The following is a 23782-nucleotide window of genomic DNA, read 5'->3' as shown; positions in this document are numbered from 1 at the left end:
CTAAACTGTATTTGCAGCCTAATTTAAAAATTATTTGGTGTGGTCATATAAGGCTATTAATTGATGTCACTTTTCTAGCTGATTCAATGACCAACTAAGAATTCTACTCAATGATTCCTTTATGGGAGCTGATGAAGATTTGATCTAAAGTGCATTACTAAAGCTTGAAAACACTATACCACCTCCTAAATAAGAAGAGTAATAGCTAAACCTTTTATCAACATGTTGATGCTGTCAAATTATTTCGATGAAGTGTAAAGTTAACTAGCTGGTTAATATTGAGGGGAGTTCTGGTTGTTAATTCGGCGGTGGTGTGTGCAAATAATGTTGGTGGCCACGGCACCAATACAAACAAATCACAGAGGTGCAATAAAAGTATGTGCATGAAAGGATTGTGAAACGTGGTCCCATGTAGCTCAGTTGCTAGAGCACAGCCCTCACAACACCTGATTTGGGTTCAATTCCAGTTGGGGACAAGTAGGAAAAAAGTATTGAGATTCACTCTGTTTAGGTGTCTGCAAAAAACTTAAATGTTAAATTTAAATAAGTGGTTTAACATTTCTTGGATTCCTTTTGAATTGCCCTTGTTTATGTTCTACACAAATAAACTTGTGTGACGAGTCGTGTACGAGATCCCTGTCCACAAGGAATGAAATGAGTGGACGAGACACAGGTAGTTACGTGGTATGAGTAAAGAACTGTATTATTTTTGCTCTTTCAGGACTCTTATAAAGACCCAACTTAAATGTGGCATTCTAGGGTGCCTTACAAGAGAAACATAGTGCTATCCCTGATAACAATTACAAGAAAACAACAAACTTAACAAGACAGACTCTGTCTCTCCACATTTTTGAGTTCTTTCCTCAAACCACCAGCCTCCCCTTGTCCTTCATAACCGCCATCTTTTATAGGAAAGAGAGGTAAGTGGTTATTAGGCACAGCTGGCTTCAATCAATCATTGAAGCCTAGCTCCCAGGAGATGGTGCAAGATGAAGCCTAGCTCCCAGGAGATGGTGCAAGATGAAGCCTAGCTCCCAGGAGATGGTGCAAGCTGAAACCTAGCTCCCAAGAGATGGTGCCAGCTGAAGCCTAGCTCCCAAGAGATGGTGCCAGCTGAAGCCTAGCTCCCAAGAGATGGTGCCAGCTGAAGCCTAGCTCCCAGGAGATGGTGCCAGCTGAAGCCTAGATCCCAGGAGATGGTGCCAGATGAAGCCTAGCTCCCAAGAGATGGTGCTACGGCACCAGCTTCTCCACCTGTCCCTTCACACTTGCTTGCCTTTTAAGTTATGAAACTATTCTGTTTTTTAATATTATTCAAATAGCATTCTGAGTTAATCTGACAAATCACCAGATGCATTTAAATAATCCCTTCTGCCTTTTAAATGCAAAATACCTGAAAATAGGCCCTAATCTGATATGGCTACATAGTTTTGGAATTTTAAAGGTTCAGTTACTGATTAATGGATTCATAAAGTAACCTCTCCAACCCTGGTATAATGGAAGGCTGAGTTTACTCAGGGCGTGATGGAACTCTATAACAGCTCCTGCTTCAATCTTTACAAGTAGCATTAATATTAACTTTAATTTTTTTCATTGCGTAATACAATTCTATAGCAGGTCTAAGTGGTTGTTTTCATAGGTTCTTTACACATTGGCGTGTGTTCAGACATACAGAATGATAAGACTTTCTGAAAACGTGTCAGCATACTGAGAATGTATGAAATATATGAGATGAGTAGCTTACACCTACATTTACATCTATCAACAGATAAACCTAAGCAGTATTTGGCCTGCTTAACATCCTGTAGTGTAGGTATAGTATCATTTAATTAAAATTAACTGGACTCAATGGACAGAAAAGTCTACTCTGGGTGGTCTGAATACCCACACCAGTGCCACACCAGAAAGCTGGAAGTTGACCTCTAAGGGTGGGTTGGCTGTCTAACCAATCTCCTTGCTCCGGCAAATTGCTAAGACACACCCACATACTTTTGTTTCTTCTTTACAAAGAGCCTGGATCTGAAAAGACTCTTCAGTCACAAAGCCACCTGAGTGGTTCCAGAAACTGATGGATTAATAATTCAAAATGGTCGAGGGGCATTGGGCGTTACATCTCTACAGAAATGAATTAGTTTTTTTGCTTTTGTTTGATAAATCCTAACATGTTGGATCTGATGACCCAGTCCCCTAGTCAACTACTATTAATCTATTCACCTACATCATCTGGTCTCTCAGACTCAGAGAGCTGATCCTGTTCTTGGTTGTAGACCCTCATGGAAGTAAAGACGTGGTGCAGCTTAGCATGTTTTGCATTGTAGAAGGAGATGAACATCTGTTCAACCAAAAACACACCCATCTCCCTCCCTCACACAAGCACACAGCCAGGTAGGTACACACACACCCCAGTCACTTATGAGTAACTTCAAGCATCTCTCCACCCAACCTGATTAACCAAACACACAAAACAAGCAGTGGAGAGAGAACATGGTCAGTGTTTGTGGTTCTTCACTCTCTGTGAGTGTGGGCATCTGTCTGAGAGGACCATTAACAAACTCTTATTTTGATTTACATGGCTTTGATAGTAAACCTGTTTCATGAGATGGGAATTACTGAGTAGCCTATTTATAACAGTTCTCTTTAAAAAAAATAATTAGAAGCCACAACAAATAAACAATTACAAATTTAGAAAGAATAGTGCTTAATTTTCTTTATTGTGAGACACAAACAGTTTTCCTGAGGAACATCAAACAAAACAAGTTGCGAGGAAAGAGTTTCAAACTCAGTGTTACTAAGCATTTAGCCCATTGTGCAGGTGTTTAAGGATTCACAGGAGGACAGAAAGCTCTGTTTACATTTGATCATTAGATAATGAGTTAATCTCCTGTCATAGTTTCAAGTTTCAACATTGTATTAGTCACAGTTATTCATTTGTATTAGTCACAAGCCAAATGCTTGTGTCCCAACACAATGCATCAGGTCAAAGTTTAATATGAAAAAATAATGTCCACCCAAGTATAAACTGCTGAAACCCTAAATACAAAATAAACTCTGTTCACAATATGAATGGTTATGTGTTTGTTTGTGCTTTTTTGTCCTAAGATTCCCCCACAAGAACAGTAAAACAAAATAAACTCTACCTCAGGTTCAGGTTTAGAAGTCAGGGTTCAAGTTTTGGGATTTTCAGGTTAACATTTGGTTAATGGTTCATATGCTGAACTGGGGGTAGAATCCTTTTTCAGTCTCAGTTGGTTATAAAGATGTACTGGAGGGAAGGCAGTATGACAGCCATACCAGACTGCACTCATGAAATGTAACGCAATCTGACTCCAGGAGAGGTAGCCTGTTTTGTATTATGTGAGCCTATTGCAACTAGAAGTATTGTGGGTTTTCTTCTCACACATCAACAAAAACAAAAGATGCAGGTGTCCAGTATTAGAGTGTAAAAGAATAACTGAGACTGCTTTTAAACCACTAGAATGTAAATTTTTTTCAGTTTCATTCTCAGCTAAAAGCCATCGCATAAGAACAGTAGAAGAATGGAGAGACAATAGTTGGAGTGATCACTTAGTGAAACCAGTCTACTCCAACTCAAGAGATATTTATTTTAATTAGTGCAGACCTCAACAACTTCCGGTGACATGGTATGTTTGATTTGGTTGGTTGTATAAAAATTAATTTAAAAAAAACTTTATCTTTGCAATAAATATCTGTTTAATATTCTGGGGAAGGATGAAAAAAAAAACTACAGCATTGAAACTTGAGAACCTCCAAGCCTCTTCCATGGGCTTGCCGTCCAGCCAAACGAAGTAAACGGCAAGATGCACTTTGGTCAGGGAGGTGATCATGAACCCATGGGCCACGCTTACAGAGCTTTGGAATATCTCTGCAGAGATGGGAGAACCTACCAGCAAAACATCTCTGCAGAGGCCACCAGGCAAAAGCATTTGACATTCCGCCTGAAGGACTCTCAGAGCATGAAAAACATTCTCTGGTCTGATGAGATCAAAATTGTTCTATCAGGCCCTCAGATTTGACACATTACTGATGATCAGAAAAACATATTTTTAAACCAGACAAGACAGTCTTATGAGAATGATAGATTGAGTATATTAATTACAATCAGATGGTTGGAGTAAATGGCTTTAGCCAAATCAATAACAATCTGTTTGTTATTTAAAGCAGATACAATTTTGCTTGGAAGGATGCACTCATGGCCAGGGCCTATAGAGACCACTGTGTCACTCAAAATGGTAGATTAATTGTTTGTTGAACAGATATTGAGAAACTTCATAATGGCTGGGCTGGTTTGAGATAACTATTCACAACCCATTTAAAAGTGGAATCACAGCAGCAGCTTTACAGTCATGCAGGATTTCAGCTTGTAAAGAGACGGTTAACAAGCAGGCAATTGGGCTGAGATAATAGAGACAGACAGCCTCAGACTCATTGAAAAGAAACTATCCATAATAATAATAATAATTCTCTAGATAAAAGCATGTCTCAGGTGAGTGAACAAAGCCCCTGGCCACTCATTCTGCTGCTCTGAAGGGAACCGGTTTGGTGGCATAGACTTTGATTGTTTACTCTCAATGCCCTGGACCCACACAATGTTACTTTTGACTAGATTGTGACACCCAAGCTTTTGTTGTAATTTTGTTTCGACATAACCACTAAATCCATTTAAAGTACAATTTAACACCAAATAAGTTAGATGAACTAAAAAAAAAAATAAGGCAATCGTAAAATTAATTAAGCAAAATGTTTGCAGAACTTCCAGGTTTAGGGCTAGTTATAGATTTGTTTTACTGCATACTATTCATATGGTTGAAAAAGCATACATGTAATCCAAGTGTGTAAGCATAAGCGAGCTTATGTATATGTATTTATATAGATAGTCCTGGCAGTAGCCTTGTGGTCTAGGGTGGTCACTGGAGGTCAAGCACAGGAGGGACTTCCACAACATTGTGAAAGTAGTGTGTGTGTGTGTGTGTGTGTGTGTCAGGTGGGTTCAGTTTATACAGATGGTTTACAGATAGATAATCTCTGCTTGCTCATTGCTGATCTACATTAATAAAACATTAATATTTTCAACCAGATTTGCATTATATTATCTTAAAAGAATTGTTTAATATACTAAGCCACACCAATGTAATTTCTCAGAGTGCATTTCACTTTCAACACTAGAATTATCACCTTGACTGTATTTTTAATGACAGGGGCTTGGTTATTGAACATATTCCTTATTCATACATTGTCTTTCGTGTAAATTCCTAGACAAATGTTATAAATGTTTAACTCTTAATGTATTACATATCCCAAAAGGCCTTGCTTTGAAGTCTTGCTTTGCATAGTATTGGCCAGAAAGTAATATTTAAATACTAAAATTCACAGCTTGTTTAGGGATTTCTGTCAAATCTGGGAACCTTACCAGTGTATTGCAACCCTACCTGCAATGCAGCTTAGATTCATATACATTAATATACACACCATTCACGCTGTGCAAGTTCAAATTAAGACAGTAGTCTACAAAGAGCTACACAGCATTTTTTATTTATATTTCAGAAGAAACCAGCAATGAAAAATCATATATAAATATAACATATGTTAGACTGCCTGAAGGTTCACAGTGAACAGATTCATTATCCTAATACCACTAGAATCAAGCAATATGCATAACAATTAGGCTACTTTACATTATATAAAAGTATTTTGTTTTTTTTAGCATTCAACAGCCTACATTGAATGGCCACAAACAAATAAAAAAAAGGATAAATAACTGCAATCAGTTGTATTAACATTGTAATCCGCCTAGCTTTACCAGTGCATGGACAGATGCTGTATCTTAAAGGTAGACTCTGCAAAATGATGTATATGCAGAAAATAAACAGCATAGTATGTCAATTTTTGCAACAGCTCAGTGTGTCAAATCACAATGCAAAACATGGCCTCCATTCCTATCTGTGGCAAACCCCATGCAGAGATAGTGTGACTATTACAGTGAGTCTTTCATCTCACTCATCTAAATGTTTGTAGCGCTGCTAATGACAGCATCATTTAGCTGTTAGTCTAACTTTAATTCAGCCATTTTGCTAAAGCAGGAAAATAATCCTACCCAAGCTGATGTGACACAGAAGTCAAGAAATATGGACCCACGTGACATAATAATGTCTTTAAAAAACACATGGTGTGCCACAAAAAAGACTCAGTAGGTACAAAAACATTTCAAGTGCACACAAACTAATGGTTGAAGAATAGTATTGCAAGCAAACATTGTTATTTTGGTAGAAATGTTTAACCAGGTTACATGGACGTTTGGGAGTCCTAGACATTTTTTTTCTAACATGACTAGGCTACTCTCGTACATTGTCACAAAGGTGAGTTTCTAGAATTGAATGCATGCAAAATGCAGAATGTGCCCAGAGATAAGTGATTCAATAAGTGATTTAAATCACACCTTTTACAATCCACTGGTAATGGGAGGGAAAGAAATGTTTAAGTTTTTAATTCAACTGCTACTTTAACAAATCAACTAGTGCATACAATAAGTGCTTGGATTAAAGCTTTTTTCATCTGCAGGGATGGGAGAACAGGTGGGTTGGCCACTCAAAGACAATGCTTTTCATTCAGGCCACTTCGACTCATTTCATTCAATTCAATAATGTGTTCATGAGAATTACCATGAAGTAAAGCAAGTCAATAAAAAAATCCAACCTGCAACAAATAGCTGCGTTATATGAATATTTGCTCTTTCACAACGTTCATCTTCCCGGCATACCAACAGTGCCTATTATAGAATCGTAATTAATCTTATTCTTACTTATACAGTATTTCACAGCAAATGCTTTAAGTGCGTTATGATTTACTGTGTAACACCACGGAGAATTCTCAAAGAATATTGTCTGGAAACACCCTAAACTCAGCCACCTGTTGAAAGGGTTGTGTTTTGGGGAAGCACTGTACATGGATAGAGGGGAAGGGGTGTCTGGGTATTGGAGTTGGTCAAGAACTTAAGAGATCTCTTCCCAATTTCCCTCCCTGCCCTCCGCCATCCATCTCATCCTCCTATCAGCTGCTTAGTTCATTAGGGCCATGGTGCTTTCTGGCTGTTCCCCGCAGATCCCAGAGAAGACCTCAAGTGCCAGATGCACATGGACAGGCACAACCATGTAGGAGGTGTAGACAACCATCGCCAAGATGGAGAACAGCACAGAGTTGAAGATGGACTGTTCCCAGGGCTCCAGCACATAGATACTAGTGATGAGCAGGTACTGGTAGTACAGCCAGCCCAGGTACTCCTTCACATTCTTAAAGTCCATTCTCACAACGTCCCAGAGGTCAGAGTGAGGAATACAGTGGAAGGTGGGGAAAGGAAATGGAGACAAAGACAGACGGGGAAGGTGACAGAAAAAGGACCAGGGGGATAGACAAAGAGAAAGACAGGAAGTTAGAAGGAAACAAAGGGACAGAAAGCGGGAAAGGAGGATGTTGGCTGTAACAATGGCAGAAGAGGACTATGCGTAGTCTTTCTAGAGTTCCGCGTTGCCTCCCACCATTTTCAAATGCTTCGGCTTAACAGTCACTGTTGCCTATAGCCTGGTTTTTCAGACAACATAATGGACAGAAACACAAAACAGACATCACAACATCAATCATGTGGAAAGAAAAACAGTTAGAGGCAGCACCAATGGCAAGTAGAAAATGTCACTGGAAAACTCAATACACGTTTGCCTGTTCATTAATGAGAAGGTCCAGAGCCATACAGTACATCCTGGAAGGGTACTGAGGGGATAATCACAGGAGCTAGAGGTGTGTAGAAGGAGACAGGCACTTCAGAAAGGAGCAGTCTACAAATGGATGTAGTTAAATAAAATGTGCAGGCATATCCAGTACACATAACCCTGAACAAACTTCACTCGAACATCACACGTCATCTTGGTTTTTATTGTCAATGCTGTCAAAATGTCCACTTAGATACATATTATGAGGAAAGAGAACAGACATTTGAGGAGGGTATAATGTTCTTATCAGATTGTGCAGATTGAGAGTGTTGGGGTCTATTGTACATAATGTATTTAATGTTCCATGCTAAATAATGCTGGTGTAATGTGAGGTTTGAAAGAATCCAAAACAGCAATCTCAATTCAAAATAAAGCCATACAATGTTTTCTTGCAGTACCTAAATTTACTGCAATCAAAGGGGACATGAGAACACTGTCACAGAGGCGAAATGAATAGCTTGTAGATAGAAAAAAATGTAATTCTTATTTTATATTTAAAAAAGCAACATATATTTAAAAATAAGCAACATTGTTAAACTGAACAAACACAAGCTGACCATATGCTACAGGGGGGAAAAAACGTTACCTAATTTGGGATTCAGCTATATTAAAAAAGTTATACCAGTGCTTGTGCCAGAATACAGTAACAGCCTGTTTATCAATTAGGCCAAGGCTGTAAATGTGCCCTTTCTCAGACCCTTCTCAAAATAATCTCTGCTGCTATGGATCCAGGAGCTTCTGTGCATGAGTGGATCCCATCCTGCCTATAGATATTAGACTCTATTCGCAGGTGCTGCTCACCTCCTGACTCTACACCCTTTGAAACTCCACACATTACACATTTGCTCTTGAACTTCTCCTTCACAATCCTTTTGCTACTTGTCTTGCACATCTGAAAATTGATTGACATGATTATGTAAAGAATGTCTGTCTCCTATTTGTAAACAGCGTAACTGAAACCCTGCAGCTTGTTTGCGATGACGATTAATTGTGTGCAAATTGGCCTCCTTGAGCCCTGCTTATGTTTGCAATATCTTACTGTTACATGTTAAAAAAAGACACGTTTGTTGTAGCCTACAACATGTGTAAGTGTGTAGAGTCCTAAACACCAGACAAAGATTGATGATCACCCCCACAAGGTCCGCGAAGTAGTAGCAGAAGAGTTAGCGGCAACTACATAAAGAAAATCTATGTAGAGAATCCTGCACATGAGCAAAACCTTCAGGATCTTTAGTCTAGAGAAGGAAAGATCAGAGAAAAGCCAGATATGCAATAAATCAATAACAGTTTATGTACCTAAATAAAACACACAAACTGTGTAATGTCAATAAACTTAATATATAAAAAAACGTGTGCTTATTTTACAGTTCCTGTTCCATTACACCTCTCTCATAAAGAAAGTTGACTTAAATAATGCACAAAGATATTATAAACAACAAAATAGGCCTTCCTACATTGAAAGAGAAGTCCACACATTTTTACCTTGCCATATTTTCACTCTTTCTATTTTGTAAAAGGGTTAAATATGTTGAAACAACAACGCAATATGGAAATTGGCCTAAACCTTTCAATCCTCCCTTTAGGGAGAGAAATGAGACAGAAATTGGGGTCGATTCTAAGTGAATGCATTCAATTCAGAAACTAACCAGAAATGTAAGCTGGTTGAGAGAATGTCAAGTGTGCAGAGTTGTCATCAAGGCACAGAGTGGCTAATTTGAAGAATCTAAAATATAAATGTATTTTTAATTTATTTTTTAAAACACCTTGCTTAATATATGATTCCATGTGTAATTCCGTACTGTTGAGGCATTCACTATCATTCTACAATGCGGAAAATAGTCAAAAGTAAATCAATAAACTTGAAGTGAGTAGGTGTCCACGCTTTTGATTGGTACTGAATATAATATGGATTTATATGATAGTGCAGGTTTTTTGTTATAAATTGGAAGCAGAGGCAGTTAGAACTGGACACAAAATTGCCATAGAGTGTTTTATAGAGTAGGCTCGATCCTTACATGTTTTAAGAATATTTAGTTCACACTGCCGAGGTGACGGCAAAAATGTTCTACAAATGTCTCTGTGTAATTACACAATATATAGCCTATTTACACAAATATATTATATTTATATAAATGCACCCATAATAAAGGCCTACATATACAAAGTGTTCGGCTTCAACTAGAGTGAATATACGAATTACCTTTTAGTCGGAAAGCTAGCCAACCCGTATGACAATCTGTTTATTACTTACAGATACCGGTACAGTATGCGTCAACGTGAGACAACAAGGCGACAGTGTTTCAGTTTAAGTATATTTATTACTATTGGGTAACGTATTTTCTGCAGCAGTACGGATGCGCATACCCTATGAACTGAGAATGGATGGATCCGCGCAAAAATAAATGCGAGATGCCGTCAAATGTAGGAGGCCCACAGAAAATCTAAGATAATAAAAATGAACTCACCTCTTTGTGGGGTAAACTTGCCACTGTCCGGTCTCCGGTTCTACTGGCAAGTTCACTACAGGACAGCACAATGGCCTGTGTCCCAGCTACTTCAGTCCCGCTATTAATGGAAATAGCAACCTTACCAGTTCGCCAATTCCCTACATGTAACAGGTCATTACACAATGTACCGTCTGAGTCTACGCCACACCCACTACCCTTGTTTACACTCACTTTGGGTTCACGTAGTTGTCAGGGCGTCTTCGAACTATACATTTCATTCTACATAAGGCGCGATTTGTCAGAAACAGGACTTATGTATTATTATGGGAAATGACAGTCACCATTTTTTATGAAGATGACCCATTTGCGATTTAAGGATGACTTACGTCTGACGCCGGTGTCCACGCATTTTTGTGCTGCATTTTGGGTGCACAGTCCGCGTACCACATGGGATATATGTGTATAAATGTATGTATGTCCACTGCCTACTAGTAGTTGTAGTAGAGTCCACAGTACTGAGTTGATGCAGTAACTCTGTATTTCTATCGTACTGGCAAAATAACTGAGATTGATTGAAAATGTAGATTGACTGTATGGCCTATTCAGCATGGATTTCTTTAAAAAACAGTTATTTTTCAGCCAATAGGAATCCTATTTCTTTATACCCTAGTAATAACTTTAACACAGCCTCTCTTTGGGAATGTTTTAAGAACTTAGCAAACCCTCATGTAATGTGTTCAGGTAGGCTGGAGTAACTCAGTTCAGTTGAATGATTAGGCAGGCTCCAAGCAACCAGGCTCTACGTTGGTTGGGAGTCTGAAAGCCTGTATCACCTAATGAGCAAGCAATTTCTGCCTGGGGCCAAAAGAGTTTCATGAAGTGGGTGTACTCTAATTTTGCCAAATATCTTCCAAACTGCCCACTTTAATTCAAATGCACCTGGCACTGGTAATTGGTTAGTGGTGATTCTGCAGCACAGGTAGTTGTTACAGTATCTTACCAGTAACTAAAAGTTTGCTTGACAGAAGGCAACCAGGCATCATAAATGTTCCACTGTGGTTGTCCCATGCAGTGGAGTTGGTAAATCTATGGCTACTGGATCTGTGCAATTATTGTACCATATACAGGTAGGCATTTGCTGCATTTTAACCATTTTTTATTTCTTCCAAGTGGCCAGGCCACAGCTATTATCAGATAATAAACGTTGAGAAATCTTTAATACACATATTCCTATATGCACTCTACATTTTTTTTTTTTTATTAATAACCCATGATAGTTGTTGCATCTTCAGTTCTCCCTCAATACTTCCATCTGTCCATGAAGCCAACTGTATAAAAGGTCCTGTCTACATTTTCAGCAGTTACATTTTGCAACCCTTGCCTATAGTCCTACCTATGCACCTGCATATAGACCCTAAAACACCCCTCCCTGGGACACAGGACAAGTAAATCAAGTCACCCATTGCTCTTTCAACAAATCCTTGGGAGTAAAATGTGTCATACAGGGTCAGACAATGAGTGGGTGGAATGGGTCATAAGAACAGGCCTTGGAGAAGGAAAGTATACTATAGCTGTGGGTGTCTCACCATGGGAAACAGGTGAGAAAAGGGGGTCACGGTTAGGGAACGTAGGGAGAACTCCCTGCTCTACTTAATTGTCCAAAAGGACCCAAAGTCACTTTCCCAAGGATCTGGTTACTCTTAACCGCTTTAGTTGCCAAAAAAAAAATCCTGCCTTCTCCAAACAATTCTCTGGAGAAGTGGCACTAACAGACCTTTCTCCTAATGTATCTAAGCCCCAAGTTAATTCCTCTGGAGGCTTAGATCTATAAGCATTAATCCTGTCATGGCAAACAAATGTCATCTTCATCCACAATATCAGTGAATAGCCAGCAACAATATAGCCATTTGCATTTCCGCAAAGTCTAGTGCCCACTTTGTCCGATTAACAAATTAGCATTTCAGCTGATGTTCAGCTTTGGGAACTGATTTCAGCTTGATGATGGGGAACTGATTTCTCAAGCCTTTGACTTGCATGACATGGTTTGGTTTTGTCGGTAAGAGTACTCAGTTACAATTCAGTTGCTTATTACAAGCATTAGCATATACACTCACCTAAGGGATTATTAGGAACACCGTACTAATACTGTGTTTGATCCCATTTCGCCTTCAGAAGTTCCTTAATTCTACGTGGCATTGATTCAACAAGGTGCTGAAAGCATTCTTGTAGAAATGGTGGCCCATATTGATAGGATAGCATCTTGCAGTTGATGGAGATTTGTGGGATGCACATCCAGGGCACGAAGCTCCCGTTCCACCACATCCCAAAGATGCTCTATTGGGTTGAGATCTGGTGACTGTGGGGGCCATTTCAGTACAGTGAACTCATTGTCATGTTCAAGAAACCAATTTGAAATGATTCGAGCTTTGTGACATGGTGCATTATCCTGCTAGAAGTAGCCATCAGAGGATGGGTACATGGTGGTCATGAAGGGATGGACATGGTCAGAAACAATGCTCAAGTAGGCCATGGCATTTAAAAGATGCCCAATTGGCACTAAGGGGCCTAAAGTGTGCCAAGAAAACATCCCCCACACCATTACACCACCACCAGCAGCCTGCACAGTGGTAACAAGACATGATGGATCCATGTTCTCATTCTGTTTACACCAAATTCTGACTCTACCATCTGAAAATTGTAGCCTCTTTTTCCTTTTTGTAGTGGAGATGAGTGGTACCTGGTGGGGTCTTCTGCTGTTGTAGCCCATCCGCCTCAAGGTTGTGCGTGTTGTGGCTTCACAAATGCTTTGCTGCATACCTCGGTTGTAACGAGTGGTTATTTCAAAGGTGCTCTTCTATCAGCTTGAATCAGTCGGCCGATTCTCCTCTGACCTCTAGCATCAACAAGGCATATTCGCCCACAGGAATGCCGCATACTGGATGTTTTTCCCTTTTCACACCTTTTTTTCTAAACCCTAGAAATGGTTGTGCGTGAAAGTCCCAGTAACTGAGCAGACTGTGAAATACTCAAACCATGCCCCGCTCAAAATTGCTTAAATCACCTTCCATTCTGACATTCAGTTTGGAGTTCAGGAGATTGTCTTGACCAGGACCACACCCCTAAATGCATTGAAGCAACTTCCATGTGATTGGTTGATTAGATAATTGCATTCATGAGAAATTGAACAGGTGTTCCTAATAATCCTTTAGGTGAGTGTATATCCAATATGCAAACATGTAGATCCTGGTATATTGACAGAGAAACACTACTTGAAGGTGCCCATTAATTCCTAATAACCCAACCACTTTCACCACATGGTCAGCTTCTCATTTTAAGTATTAGGTACTATATTGAGACTGAGGTCCATGCCTATAGTTTAGTAACATAACCCCCACTGAAGATCTTTTACATTTGAAGTTCTTTTTAACATTAATACGTCCCATCTAGCAGATATGGTCAAGGCTCAAAAAAATTAAAAAAAGGAAACTTACTGGCCCAAAAAACATTTGTCCCAAATAAACATACTATCCCTCGTTCCAAAAGTTTTAATTTATCAGTGTTACAACACAGAAGCAAATACTTTTGTTACTTATCATGATTAATCATTTATGAAATGCATTCTGCATATATAAAACAAAATATTTTTATATTTCTTTCATAACATTTCTAATTATAAAAATGAATAATAAGATAAGTTAAAACAGCATTTTACTTTCAAAAAGAAACATTAGGTATGCAATTGTTATGTCGTGCAATCACCCAATGGGCATCTGCATTTAAATTCCTGATAAAACCAAAGGCCCTGAAGATGGATTGTCAGCCACCTGCTTGGCTGTCATGCTGACCAGGTGATTGTCAGTGCCTTTGTAAAAAAGACCCACATTAGGACAGATGTCGAAACAGGTCAATTATTTTTGCACTGAGGTAAAAAAAAAATTAGCTTTAATTCGAGCTCGTAGTTTTCCTTCACCGCCTTCCTCAACTGAGTGACTAGCGCAAGTTTTGAAATGCTTTTAAAAAAAAAACAATACCAGACAGCCACGCGTCATATCACTGCTCAACTTTTGACTGGTCAACAGCGTGCGAAAGGAGCTGCAAGGTAGTTTTGTGTGTGTGCCAGATTACAAAACAACTGGAGGATGTCGAGTTTATAATGCGATTATTATTTTACAATCCGATTGGGACAGTGACTTGCTAGTTTGATTAGTCCCGACTTGACTTTCTTCTGGCCCGGGGCCATTGGGCCATCGTTATCGTAGAGCCCTGTTTGGTGTTTTATTGTGTATGTCATAGAACAAAAACATTAGATATTCTGAAGCCAGATTACATTTTATTTGATATCCTCAAACAGCATTCCATTTCTCCATCAGCCCGACTGATCTGAACAGTCATTATGCAGACTTGCGCTGGCCTATTCAGTCATCATATCAGCTCCCTCTCCTCCAGTGGCATCTGATAGGCTGAGGTCTTCCAACATCTCCATCAGGGAAATCCGTGGGGCACCCTCCTCATCCGTATCACTCTCCACTGGGATCTTAGATGCATCTGCGATACAAAACACACTCATCATAGTCAAAACATCCTCTAGCTAAAATGGATGAAGGATTCAGAAAGCTGTGGTTGACAATGGAGGAAAGCATACAGGTTCTCTCAAGAAGAATGGTAAAGAGAAGCAGAAAACTCTGGTCCCACTCACCTCTGAAGATGTTTACATTCTTCCTCAGGGCTTCGTCCTCCTCCAGGTCTTCCAAAAAGTCCTGATATTGTCTGAAAGAGATATGTGAAGGCTTTATAATTGCTGCCAATATTGAGGACAATGACCTTTTACTATTTCCATAGTCATCACCTGGACATTTGCATACCCATCCTTTCACTGAGTTCATCCCTTCCTGCTTCTCCACCCTCCTAATCCACCTGGTCCTCCTCTCCTCCCTACCTTTCATCATCCGTGTCCATGCCCTCTCTGTCTTTGTTCATCTCCTTCAGCTTCCAGTTCCTGCGCTTCACCCTTTTGCTGCGGTCATAGCTCTTCTTGATCAGCACCTGCAAGTTCACAACAGTATGTTTTATTATCATGAATGTAATCTGGAGTAACACGCTGACTGGTATTCAGTTAAACTCTAAATCAACTGAATGGTAAACCGTAAGCAGTCATGTAGGCAATGAGAGAATAGCATTTCAACTCAGTGCAGCAAACCTTAAATTGACTGGATACCACAATGTCCACCGGGGGGCACTGTGATCTAATCCAGAAAGAAAAGTGTTGTGCAAAATGCCTGTTTCGGAGAATATATGAATGTGTGCACAATAGTATGAACAGGTTCTTACCACATCAGGAACATGACTAGGGTTCATCTTATTCAGAAATTCATCATTAACGTTGGAATTGGCAAAGTCGAACCTAGAGAAAACAAAGAGACCAAATATTTTCTTTAACTTTACAAGAAAGTCTCTGATAGAACATGTTACTGGAACATTTAAGAGTTTTGTAACTGTGTAGCAGCTCATGAATGTTACCTACCCTTGAACCAAGTCTCCTATGTTAAGCAGGTGACCCAAGTGTGTGCGACAGTGATACTGCTGAGCCGTGTCCATCTCCGAAGTCTTCTGCACCCACACCTCAGCCAGGGTGTGCTGGAAACACACAAATGTTTTCCTCTAATCTGATGTCCGGTTCAAGAATGTCATGGTGAAAACAAATACCTTTTTTCCTCACAAAGTGAGGGGAGGTTGCACACAGAGTCCAAAGAATCAACATTTATTCTGCTTGTAATTGAGCAGGAGGTAAAATATCTACTGCAATCTACAAACACCATGCCACAAACAATAAAGGTTTAGATAGTTTTACGAAATCTCAGGCCTGCTCCTGTCCCTTCCCCTCACCTTATTGGACCTCAGGCCTGCTCCTGTCCCTTCCCCTCGCCTTATTGGACCTTAGGCCTGCTCCTGTCCCTTCCCCTCACCTTATTGGACCTCAGGCCTGCTCCTGTCCCTTCCCCTCACCTTATTGGACCTCAGGCCTGCTCCTGTCCCTTCCCCTCGCCTTATTGGACCTCAGGCCTGCTCCTGTCCCTTCCCCTCACCTTATTGGACCTCAGGCCTGCTCCTGTCCCTTCCCCTCACCTTATTGGACCTCAGGCCTGCTCCTGTCCCTTCCCCTCACCTTATTGGACCTCAGGCCTGCTCCTGTCCCTTCCCCTCACCTTATTGGACCTCAGGCCTGCTCCTGCCCCGAGTTTCTGGTTCCTGATGAGATCAATATCCATGACGATGAACTCTTCCAGTTGCCGAGGACTAACAAGGCTATGAAAGGGGTTGCGCCAGTATGTTCCCCCATCCACCTCAGCAACTGTGGAGTCAGACAAGAAACAGAATTAGATGGTTCTACATCCTGTAAAAACAGTCCAGAGTTTACATTTGGACCGCTCAAACAACACCAATTACTGTGCACACACATACACAAATAGATTTATTAGAACTTCCCTCTGTGCTGCTGTAAAGTGATCTGGCTAGCATGGATCATTGCTCGGCCCAGAGGCTGGGGTTGAGACTGCTAGCTATGAATTTCTCCACCGGAGCAAAAATAGCTTTTCTTTGAACACTAATTAAAAACGTGTGCCCTGACTTTCAAAATGTCAGACCTCAAAAACCGAATATTTTACATGCACGGCACACAGAGCCAATAATGACACCAAATAAGAAATCCCAATGGCATTTTTGATGGGAACATCCTGACTAAACCTCTCTACACACGTGTAGTATGTAAAGTGTGTATGTGCCATGTGTAAAATGACCTGATTAGAAAAGACATGAGAATGAAACGAGGGTGATGAGCATGTGGTGAACAGACACACCAGATACAGTATTGGCTTCATTTAGGTCCAAAAGACTCAAGTTAAGTAGAATAAGCACATTCCACTAGTCTATCAAAAACCGATGCTAAGAATATGGAGCAGATGGTGAAGATTTATTGCTTTGTATCAAGCCCTGCACACAAGCACTAACTTATGTGAGCGCACAGATGGACACATGCACGCTCACTTTAATGTTGAACCTGTCAATTTAGGAAAAGTCATCCAAAATGAGTGTCTCAGCCGTCAGCAAGGTATGGTGGAGAGGGTTGGGAAGTACTCACTCTGTAGTGTGTTTGGGTCGATGAGGTGGATGGTGCTGGTGACCCGGACACACACACACACCTGGCCCATGTTCCCCAGGCTCTGAGCCAAACGGGGTGACAGACACACCACGTTGTCCTGGGCCACAGGAAAACACAATAAGAGACAGTGGTCAAGTAAGAGACCTGTAGAACCCCATCAGACAGACATGGCAGCATGGGAAACGCCTGCCACTCAGGTTATACAAAGGCAAGGGTCAGAGAGCTTCTATGGTGCACCATCACTAGAATCAGGAAATCATAAAGATAAAACCCATTAGGAAGATTAGTCATCTATAAAACATTACATCTTATCGGATTACAGAGCATCGCTGCTAGGCTTCAACTAGTAGATTGTGGTCTTTACACAAGGCAGCACAAAGGATAGAAATATGTTCCTGTCATTCACTCCATCTATCAAAACAGGATGTATCAAGTGGAAACAAAGACACACCTGTGCAGTCAGAAGGCAAGTGTCTCTGCGTGCGTACTGACTTGATATGTTAGATCCTGAGTATGTTTATCTAAACACTGTTGAGTCTCAGGGAGGAAGAATCTGTGTTGTGCCCTGGCCTGTTTGGAACAGATCACTTAAGAGTAGTGTTCTGAGCTCTATTCACCTATTCAACATAACCAGCACCATGTGACTGTGAAGTGCATTTGACTCCAGTACGAAGGGGATGTTGCATACCTTGCAGACAGGAACTATCTCAATGGAGTAGGTGCTCTTGTAGTTGAATGTATTTGAGTGAATGTCATGCGAGATGAGGCGCTGGGAGGTCTTTGACCTAAACCAGAAAGAACGAAACAAACCAGAAAGACAACATTATAACAACTTGTGTTGTCAGAGGGTAAATAAACATAATTCACGATCATCTCCAAGCTTATCTAGAAATAGCAATCATCAACATTTTGAAACACTAGATCACAGCAATAGCATAAGAGTGTACCATTCTAATAGGAGTCTCACAGTGAAGATGACAATAGTACTACTCTGAACGTGGTGTGGGGGCATCCCAGAAACCAAAGCATGTCGTCTCTACAACGGTACACACGCACAGTGGAGGGCTTCCGCCCACACTAGGAAGACGTGGCTCTGATCTAGGACCCAGCAGAAGGCTTCCCAATAAACAGTTGAATCATGGTTCAGTGACTTCAGAGAAGGTAACTTCAGGGCCACGGGGAACTGGTTCCTACCTGCAGGGAACTGTGCACTGGAGGAAGTCCACCATCTTCTGAGCATGCTGCTTTGTGGCATAGTAGAAATCAATGCCCTCTGAGAGTGAAGGAGAAGTACATTAACCAAGAGATAGATTAAAAACCAAGCAGGCCCTTATCAATATATCAACTCCTAAATCAACACTGTGAGCAACCTTTTGTTACCACCATTCCAGCTCAATACCCCATCCTCAGTAATACAAACCAGATGGGGGAAATATGGCCGCCGCATTTTAAAGGCTCAAAGCTTTACTACCGCTGGAGAGGGAAGTAATTTATAGCAGTAACTGTCAAACTTCTCACCACCATTCTGCCGAATGAGTGAGTGTGTGTTTATTCCGATCCCCATTACTATTTGCTAATGGGGATCACAAATAAAGTTTGTGTGTGTGAATGAGAGGCTGTCTAAAACTAGGAGTTCAGGAAAACAGTTTTTGGCATGGCAAATGGAATGCTCAGTACTACGACTATACCACACAGATGTCTGCATTCTATACGAAACCCACCATGGATCTCCTTGATGTTGAGTGCGTTCTGATGGAGTTTGTGCTTAAGAATAAGCTGCTCCAAGTAGTAGAACGTCTTTTTGTGGGAAGTCTGTAAAAAGGAAATAGGTTACCAACAATGTTCAAAATCAACATCAAGGGCACAAAATGTATGAATAATACAACCATTACCTTCTGTCTGACCTGCACCACAGAGTTCCAAAAGTCTTTGGCCTCAATGCGGTGGCAGTCATCACACATCTGGGACTGGATGACAAACTCCACGACAAACACCTGCTGCAGGATGGCCCCGTTCATGACCTGGACGAGACAGACCACACTGCTATTGTCATACACATCCAGAGCACAAGAAAAACATTTATGGGACGCATCAGGTAAAAAAAAAAACTATTACAACTGTGACCCCAAAAAAAAGGGTCCCACACCCACAAGTGGATCTGTACCTACTCAGCATTTGGAAAACACTGGTGTGTGTGATACTTTATTTACCAGGGTTTGGTGCTGCTACTTCTGTGGTGACTAAAGGGCATCTACAAAGTATATCATTGGTCACACAAAGCTCCTCCCTATTCTCCAGACAAAGGCCTGGACCTGAAGACCATGGGGAATCCGATTCCTCTTAAAGGTCATGAAGCGGAGATGAGTCACTGGCTAACCTGCAACAGTAGCTTTGCTCTAAAACTACACATCAGCCTTTTGCCTGGACAACATAATGAAGAAATGGAAGTTAACCGCAAAGCCCCACTTAATCAGGACCTTAACCAACACTATCCCTTTCGTTAAATATCCCACTACCAAGATATTCATTTCTCCACTCATCGCTCACCTCTTTCTGTATGGTCACCTTCAACTTTATCCTCTTGGAGTGGGGTTCTGTCCACAGGAATCCGGCATCGATGAGCCGCACCTGGATTTAGAGGACAATATGTGAGTACAATGAGCAGGCCTTGTCAAAACAGCTGTATGTTCACATTTAAAAACAGAAGATTAAAAGATGGTAAGCTGACTTTGGTCATGTTGCCCTTCAGCTTCTTAAGGCAGAGAGCCAGCAGTTCCCTGGACTCCAGAGCACACTGCACCCAGGAGGCTGGAGGCTGCAAGTACCTGCAGGAAAGGGAACAGGGGGCAATCAATCAAATGTTGGAGCCTTTCAGTGATTCCAACAGTTAACTAACTAAAGTCTCTTTGGTCAAGAGAAAGCAGAAGATGGTGATATAAACATCCTTGCTGCAGCAATAAGTTGGACAGGACTGTGATGGTGGTTCGGGCAGTACCGTTCACACTGCTTGCAGAAGTGCACAGAGACTTGCTTCGGGATTCCCTCAGAGATGTCCACTGTGGTCCTCAGGCAGGACACACACATGTTGGCAGGGTTTGGGGGGATGGGGATGCCACAGGTACAGCACAGGCTGGGGACAGAATAAAAAGCAGTCCTTTAAAGCACTTTGTACCCAAGTAAAGACAATTTAGCATTTAATGCCCATTCCCAAAGATAGTAGCGTATGTTTAGTAGAATATGTAGTGTATGTGACATTGCTGCAGCCTGTTTGGGTTGGCTTATAAGTTCCACTTACATGTTCCCCTGGCTGCTTGTAGTAGGAGCTTGCATGTACTCCATTATAAACAGCTTGGGTGGTCCAGTAAGGTCTAGAGAAAAATAGTAAATCTATTAGAATTCAGTCACTACCTGACAGTATAGATGTGATTCTACATGAAGGCTATGTTGGGAAATAGGCCTGCTTTATTTATATAGGCCTAAACATATTTCTCAGCTGGTCTACCCTTCCCTTTAATTCCAATACACATACTGTAGTTTTATTTTTCCTTCAGAAAGTATTGAGATCACCCCCTTCCTCCACATTCTGGACTTGAGAACTTAATTGGAGAACACCTATAGCAGATTAAATTGACAGGATATGATTTACAGGCACACACCTGTCTATTTAGAGGACCCAATATTCACATTGTATGTCAGAACGCAAACCAAGTCATGAACTCAAAGGAACTCTCCGTAGACTTCTGTAAACTGTGTCAATGAATAGGTTTGGGGACCTCAAAAACTGCTAAAGCATTCAAAGTTCACAGGTGTACAGTGGGCTCCATAATTGGCAAATAGAAGACATTTGGAAGCACCAAGGGCCTTGGTCGGGGAGGTGACCAAGAACTCAATGGCCACTCGAGCCGAGCATCAGAGTTTCTTTGCAGATAGAACCTGCCAGAAAAACAACCATATCTGCAGCACTCCATCAATCAGGCCTTTAAGGTGGCCACATGGAAGAAACTCCTGAATAAAAGGCATAGAACATGCCACCCAGAGTTTAACAAACAGCACTTAAAAGGACTCTGAGCATGAGGAAAGGATTTTCACACTATATAAGGTCTGAATACCAGGCCCTACACCTTGGGAAAACAAGGTAATGCTCATCACCTAACTAATACCATCCTTATGGTGAATAATGTTGGTATGAGTATTATGGTATGGGGATGCTTCTCAGTGGTAGGGCCTGGGAGACTGTAAGATAACAGAAGGATGAAAAGAGCAAAGTTGGTCCCTAATGAAAACCAGAACAAAGCACAGAGAAACTTCAAGATTCACGACAATGACCCAAAGCACAGAGCAGCCCAGTTAAGGCCAAGACCTGAAGATCGCCTTCCATTCACTGACACTCCCCATCTAATATGACAGAGCTTTAGAGGATCAGCAAGTAAAGATGGGAGAAACTGCCCAAATCTAGGTGTGCAACACTAGGGGTATTATCCAGCCCTTTATGAATTGAATCAAAAAACATTCCTTTATTGTATATACAAATATACAATGGGCCTACAGTACCATAGTTAATTCCGCCATACTGCAGGCTACTACAATTTAGTTTATATGCTTCACAAACATCATCATTTGGACACATTTAGGCTTTAGTAAAGACGACAGAGCAAAATGTAGTCAAATGTAAACACTGCAGAAAAACAGTTTCAGCGACCCAAGGTAATACCATCAATCTGTTTCAACACTTGGAGCACAATCACGTTACAGAATATGAACAGTGCATGGCTCAAAAAAAGGGACAGATGTCCACTGCACGCACTGCTTAGCGAAAAACAGGAGACAGTTATACTCAACCAAATGCTTGTCTAACAGCAGCCAGTTGCTCCCATTAGGCCAATTATTGCACTATAGTAAACTAAGGGCCATTTTACTGAATCTCCACCAGAATGCAAATTTCTCTCAAAACCATCTCCACAGCATTGCCACACCAAGGCCTTCCCACTCCCGTCCAGCCACTGAAACCCTAATACATGTATTCATCACCTGTCTTTTTAACCACTGCAATTTGCCATTTATGGCATCAAGTCCTCTTCCCTACACAAGCTCCAAATCGTCCAAAACTCTTCAGCCAGTCTTCTCACCCACAAAACATCATGGCAGCACATCACCCCTATCCTCCGTGAACTCCAGTCTGAACACATTACAAACAAAATCCATCGGATAAGCCCTTCACCACCTACCCGTTCCCAATCTGTCTGAACTTATTTCCTACCAACCCACTTGCTCTCTGTGCTCCAGTACATCAGGCCACCTCACCGTCCCCAGATCCAGGTTGCAGAGATTTGGGGATAGGGCTTTCTTTAGGGTTGCTCCTAGGCTCTGGAACTCCCTGCCACACACCATCCGGGACTGAATAACCACCTTCCAGCACCGCCTCATGCACCAGCTGTTCCAATCTATATACCTCTAGCCCCCACTCCTTGGTCTCTCGTCATAATATTCCCTATTCAGTTCTAAAATGTCTTCCGTTCTGTCTCTGTGTCTCCTTAATTTTGTAAGGAAACTTGGTTTAAAGTATAATGTATTATTATTATTATAATTATTACGTTATCTTGACATTTTCTATGTAATTAACAATTCAGATGTAAAAAAAATGTTTTGCCTACAAAACAAGGATCCAGGGCCGGGCTGGAATTTCATAGAGGTAGGGTATTCACATAACATATAACGTGAGCTATCCCACGATGTTATGATTAGTAGAGTCTCAATATATGACCAGTTTCACAAGTGAGGCATTAGGTAACAGTAGGTAAACATGTCAAACGGTAAATTCATCTGACGTAATGACGATAAAGTAATCGGTGCTCGATTATGTCAATAGTTAGCTAACCGGCTAGTTGCAAAGTAACGATTATTTAGGAGCTAGCTATAAGAAAGTTATGTGCTATGTATAAACTGTGCTTATATTTTACTGCACACATTCGATAGATTGAAACACTGTTAGCCCACTAAACAGTGACGAAAAAAATTACAAACCTTATTTTGATTAAATTGAGTTAACTGAACTGTACAGTAATCAGTCTCTAGATTAGGCTAATTTAAATTAGCAAATATGCTACATTACCTAGCTAGTTAACAGGCCAGATTCCTTCGATGTCAGACGATGTTCATTGTGACAGTTTTGCACTACAGTTCATAGCGAGCAGGCGCTGGTTAAATATATTAGGATCTTTTCATAAGACATCTGATAAAGAAATCATACTTACATGATGTCTGTCCATGCAGCTACACGTTACGATCATCCACGTTTCTCCACCACAAACTGGAAAAGTGGAACAGAATGATGACGACATAAGGACCCAGTGTGTCCCTCTCTTTTGCCTGAGTGCAGTTGCTTTAGACGCTATTCAGTTTCA

At 40.9% G+C, this 23782-nt stretch overlaps 2 protein-coding genes across 7 annotated transcripts; both read right to left on the bottom strand.

The window, feature by feature from the left end:
* Positions 1 to 5530: 5530 nt before the first annotated feature.
* On the bottom strand, positions 5531 to 10663 carry sptssb (serine palmitoyltransferase, small subunit B). 6 transcript variants are annotated; one of them, XM_034286938.1, is made up of 3 exons: positions 10612 to 10663; positions 10244 to 10343; positions 5531 to 9013 (listed from the first exon to the last, which is right to left on the bottom strand). In XM_034286938.1, the coding sequence occupies exon 3, from the start codon at positions 7314 to 7316 to the stop codon at positions 7074 to 7076; it is 243 nt and encodes an 80-aa protein (XP_034142829.1). In that variant the 5' UTR covers positions 7317 to 9013; positions 10244 to 10343; positions 10612 to 10663; the 3' UTR covers positions 5531 to 7073. The 6 variants fall into 6 exon arrangements, with proteins under 6 accessions (XP_034142829.1, XP_019899327.1, XP_012989245.1 ...); XM_020043768.2 differs by lacking the exon at positions 10612 to 10663 and adding an exon at positions 9425 to 9501 and having other exon boundaries at positions 10244 to 10589; XM_013133791.3 differs by lacking the exon at positions 10612 to 10663 and having other exon boundaries at positions 5531 to 7593; positions 7721 to 9013; positions 10244 to 10589.
* A 3870-nt stretch (positions 10664 to 14533) lies between these two features.
* Positions 14534 to 23734, bottom strand: nmd3 (NMD3 ribosome export adaptor). Its single transcript, XM_029119481.2, has 16 exons — positions 23633 to 23734; positions 20677 to 20749; positions 20377 to 20511; positions 20110 to 20206; positions 19929 to 20009; positions 19274 to 19402; positions 19103 to 19193; positions 18576 to 18654; positions 18070 to 18166; positions 17361 to 17478; positions 16429 to 16574; positions 15747 to 15859; positions 15554 to 15626; positions 15162 to 15268; positions 14922 to 14992; positions 14534 to 14770 (listed from the first exon to the last, which is right to left on the bottom strand). Exons 2-16 carry the CDS (start codon positions 20718 to 20720, stop codon positions 14637 to 14639), a joined length of 1515 nt encoding a protein of 504 aa, XP_028975314.1. The 5' UTR covers positions 20721 to 20749; positions 23633 to 23734; the 3' UTR covers positions 14534 to 14636.
* Between the last annotated feature and the right edge of the window lie 48 nt (positions 23735 to 23782).

Source organism: Esox lucius, chromosome 1 (genome assembly GCF_011004845.1).
Source record: "Esox lucius isolate fEsoLuc1 chromosome 1, fEsoLuc1.pri, whole genome shotgun sequence".
NCBI classification, from domain to species: Eukaryota; Metazoa; Chordata; class Actinopteri; order Esociformes; family Esocidae; genus Esox; species Esox lucius.
This window is presented reverse-complemented; position numbering and strand designations above follow the sequence as displayed.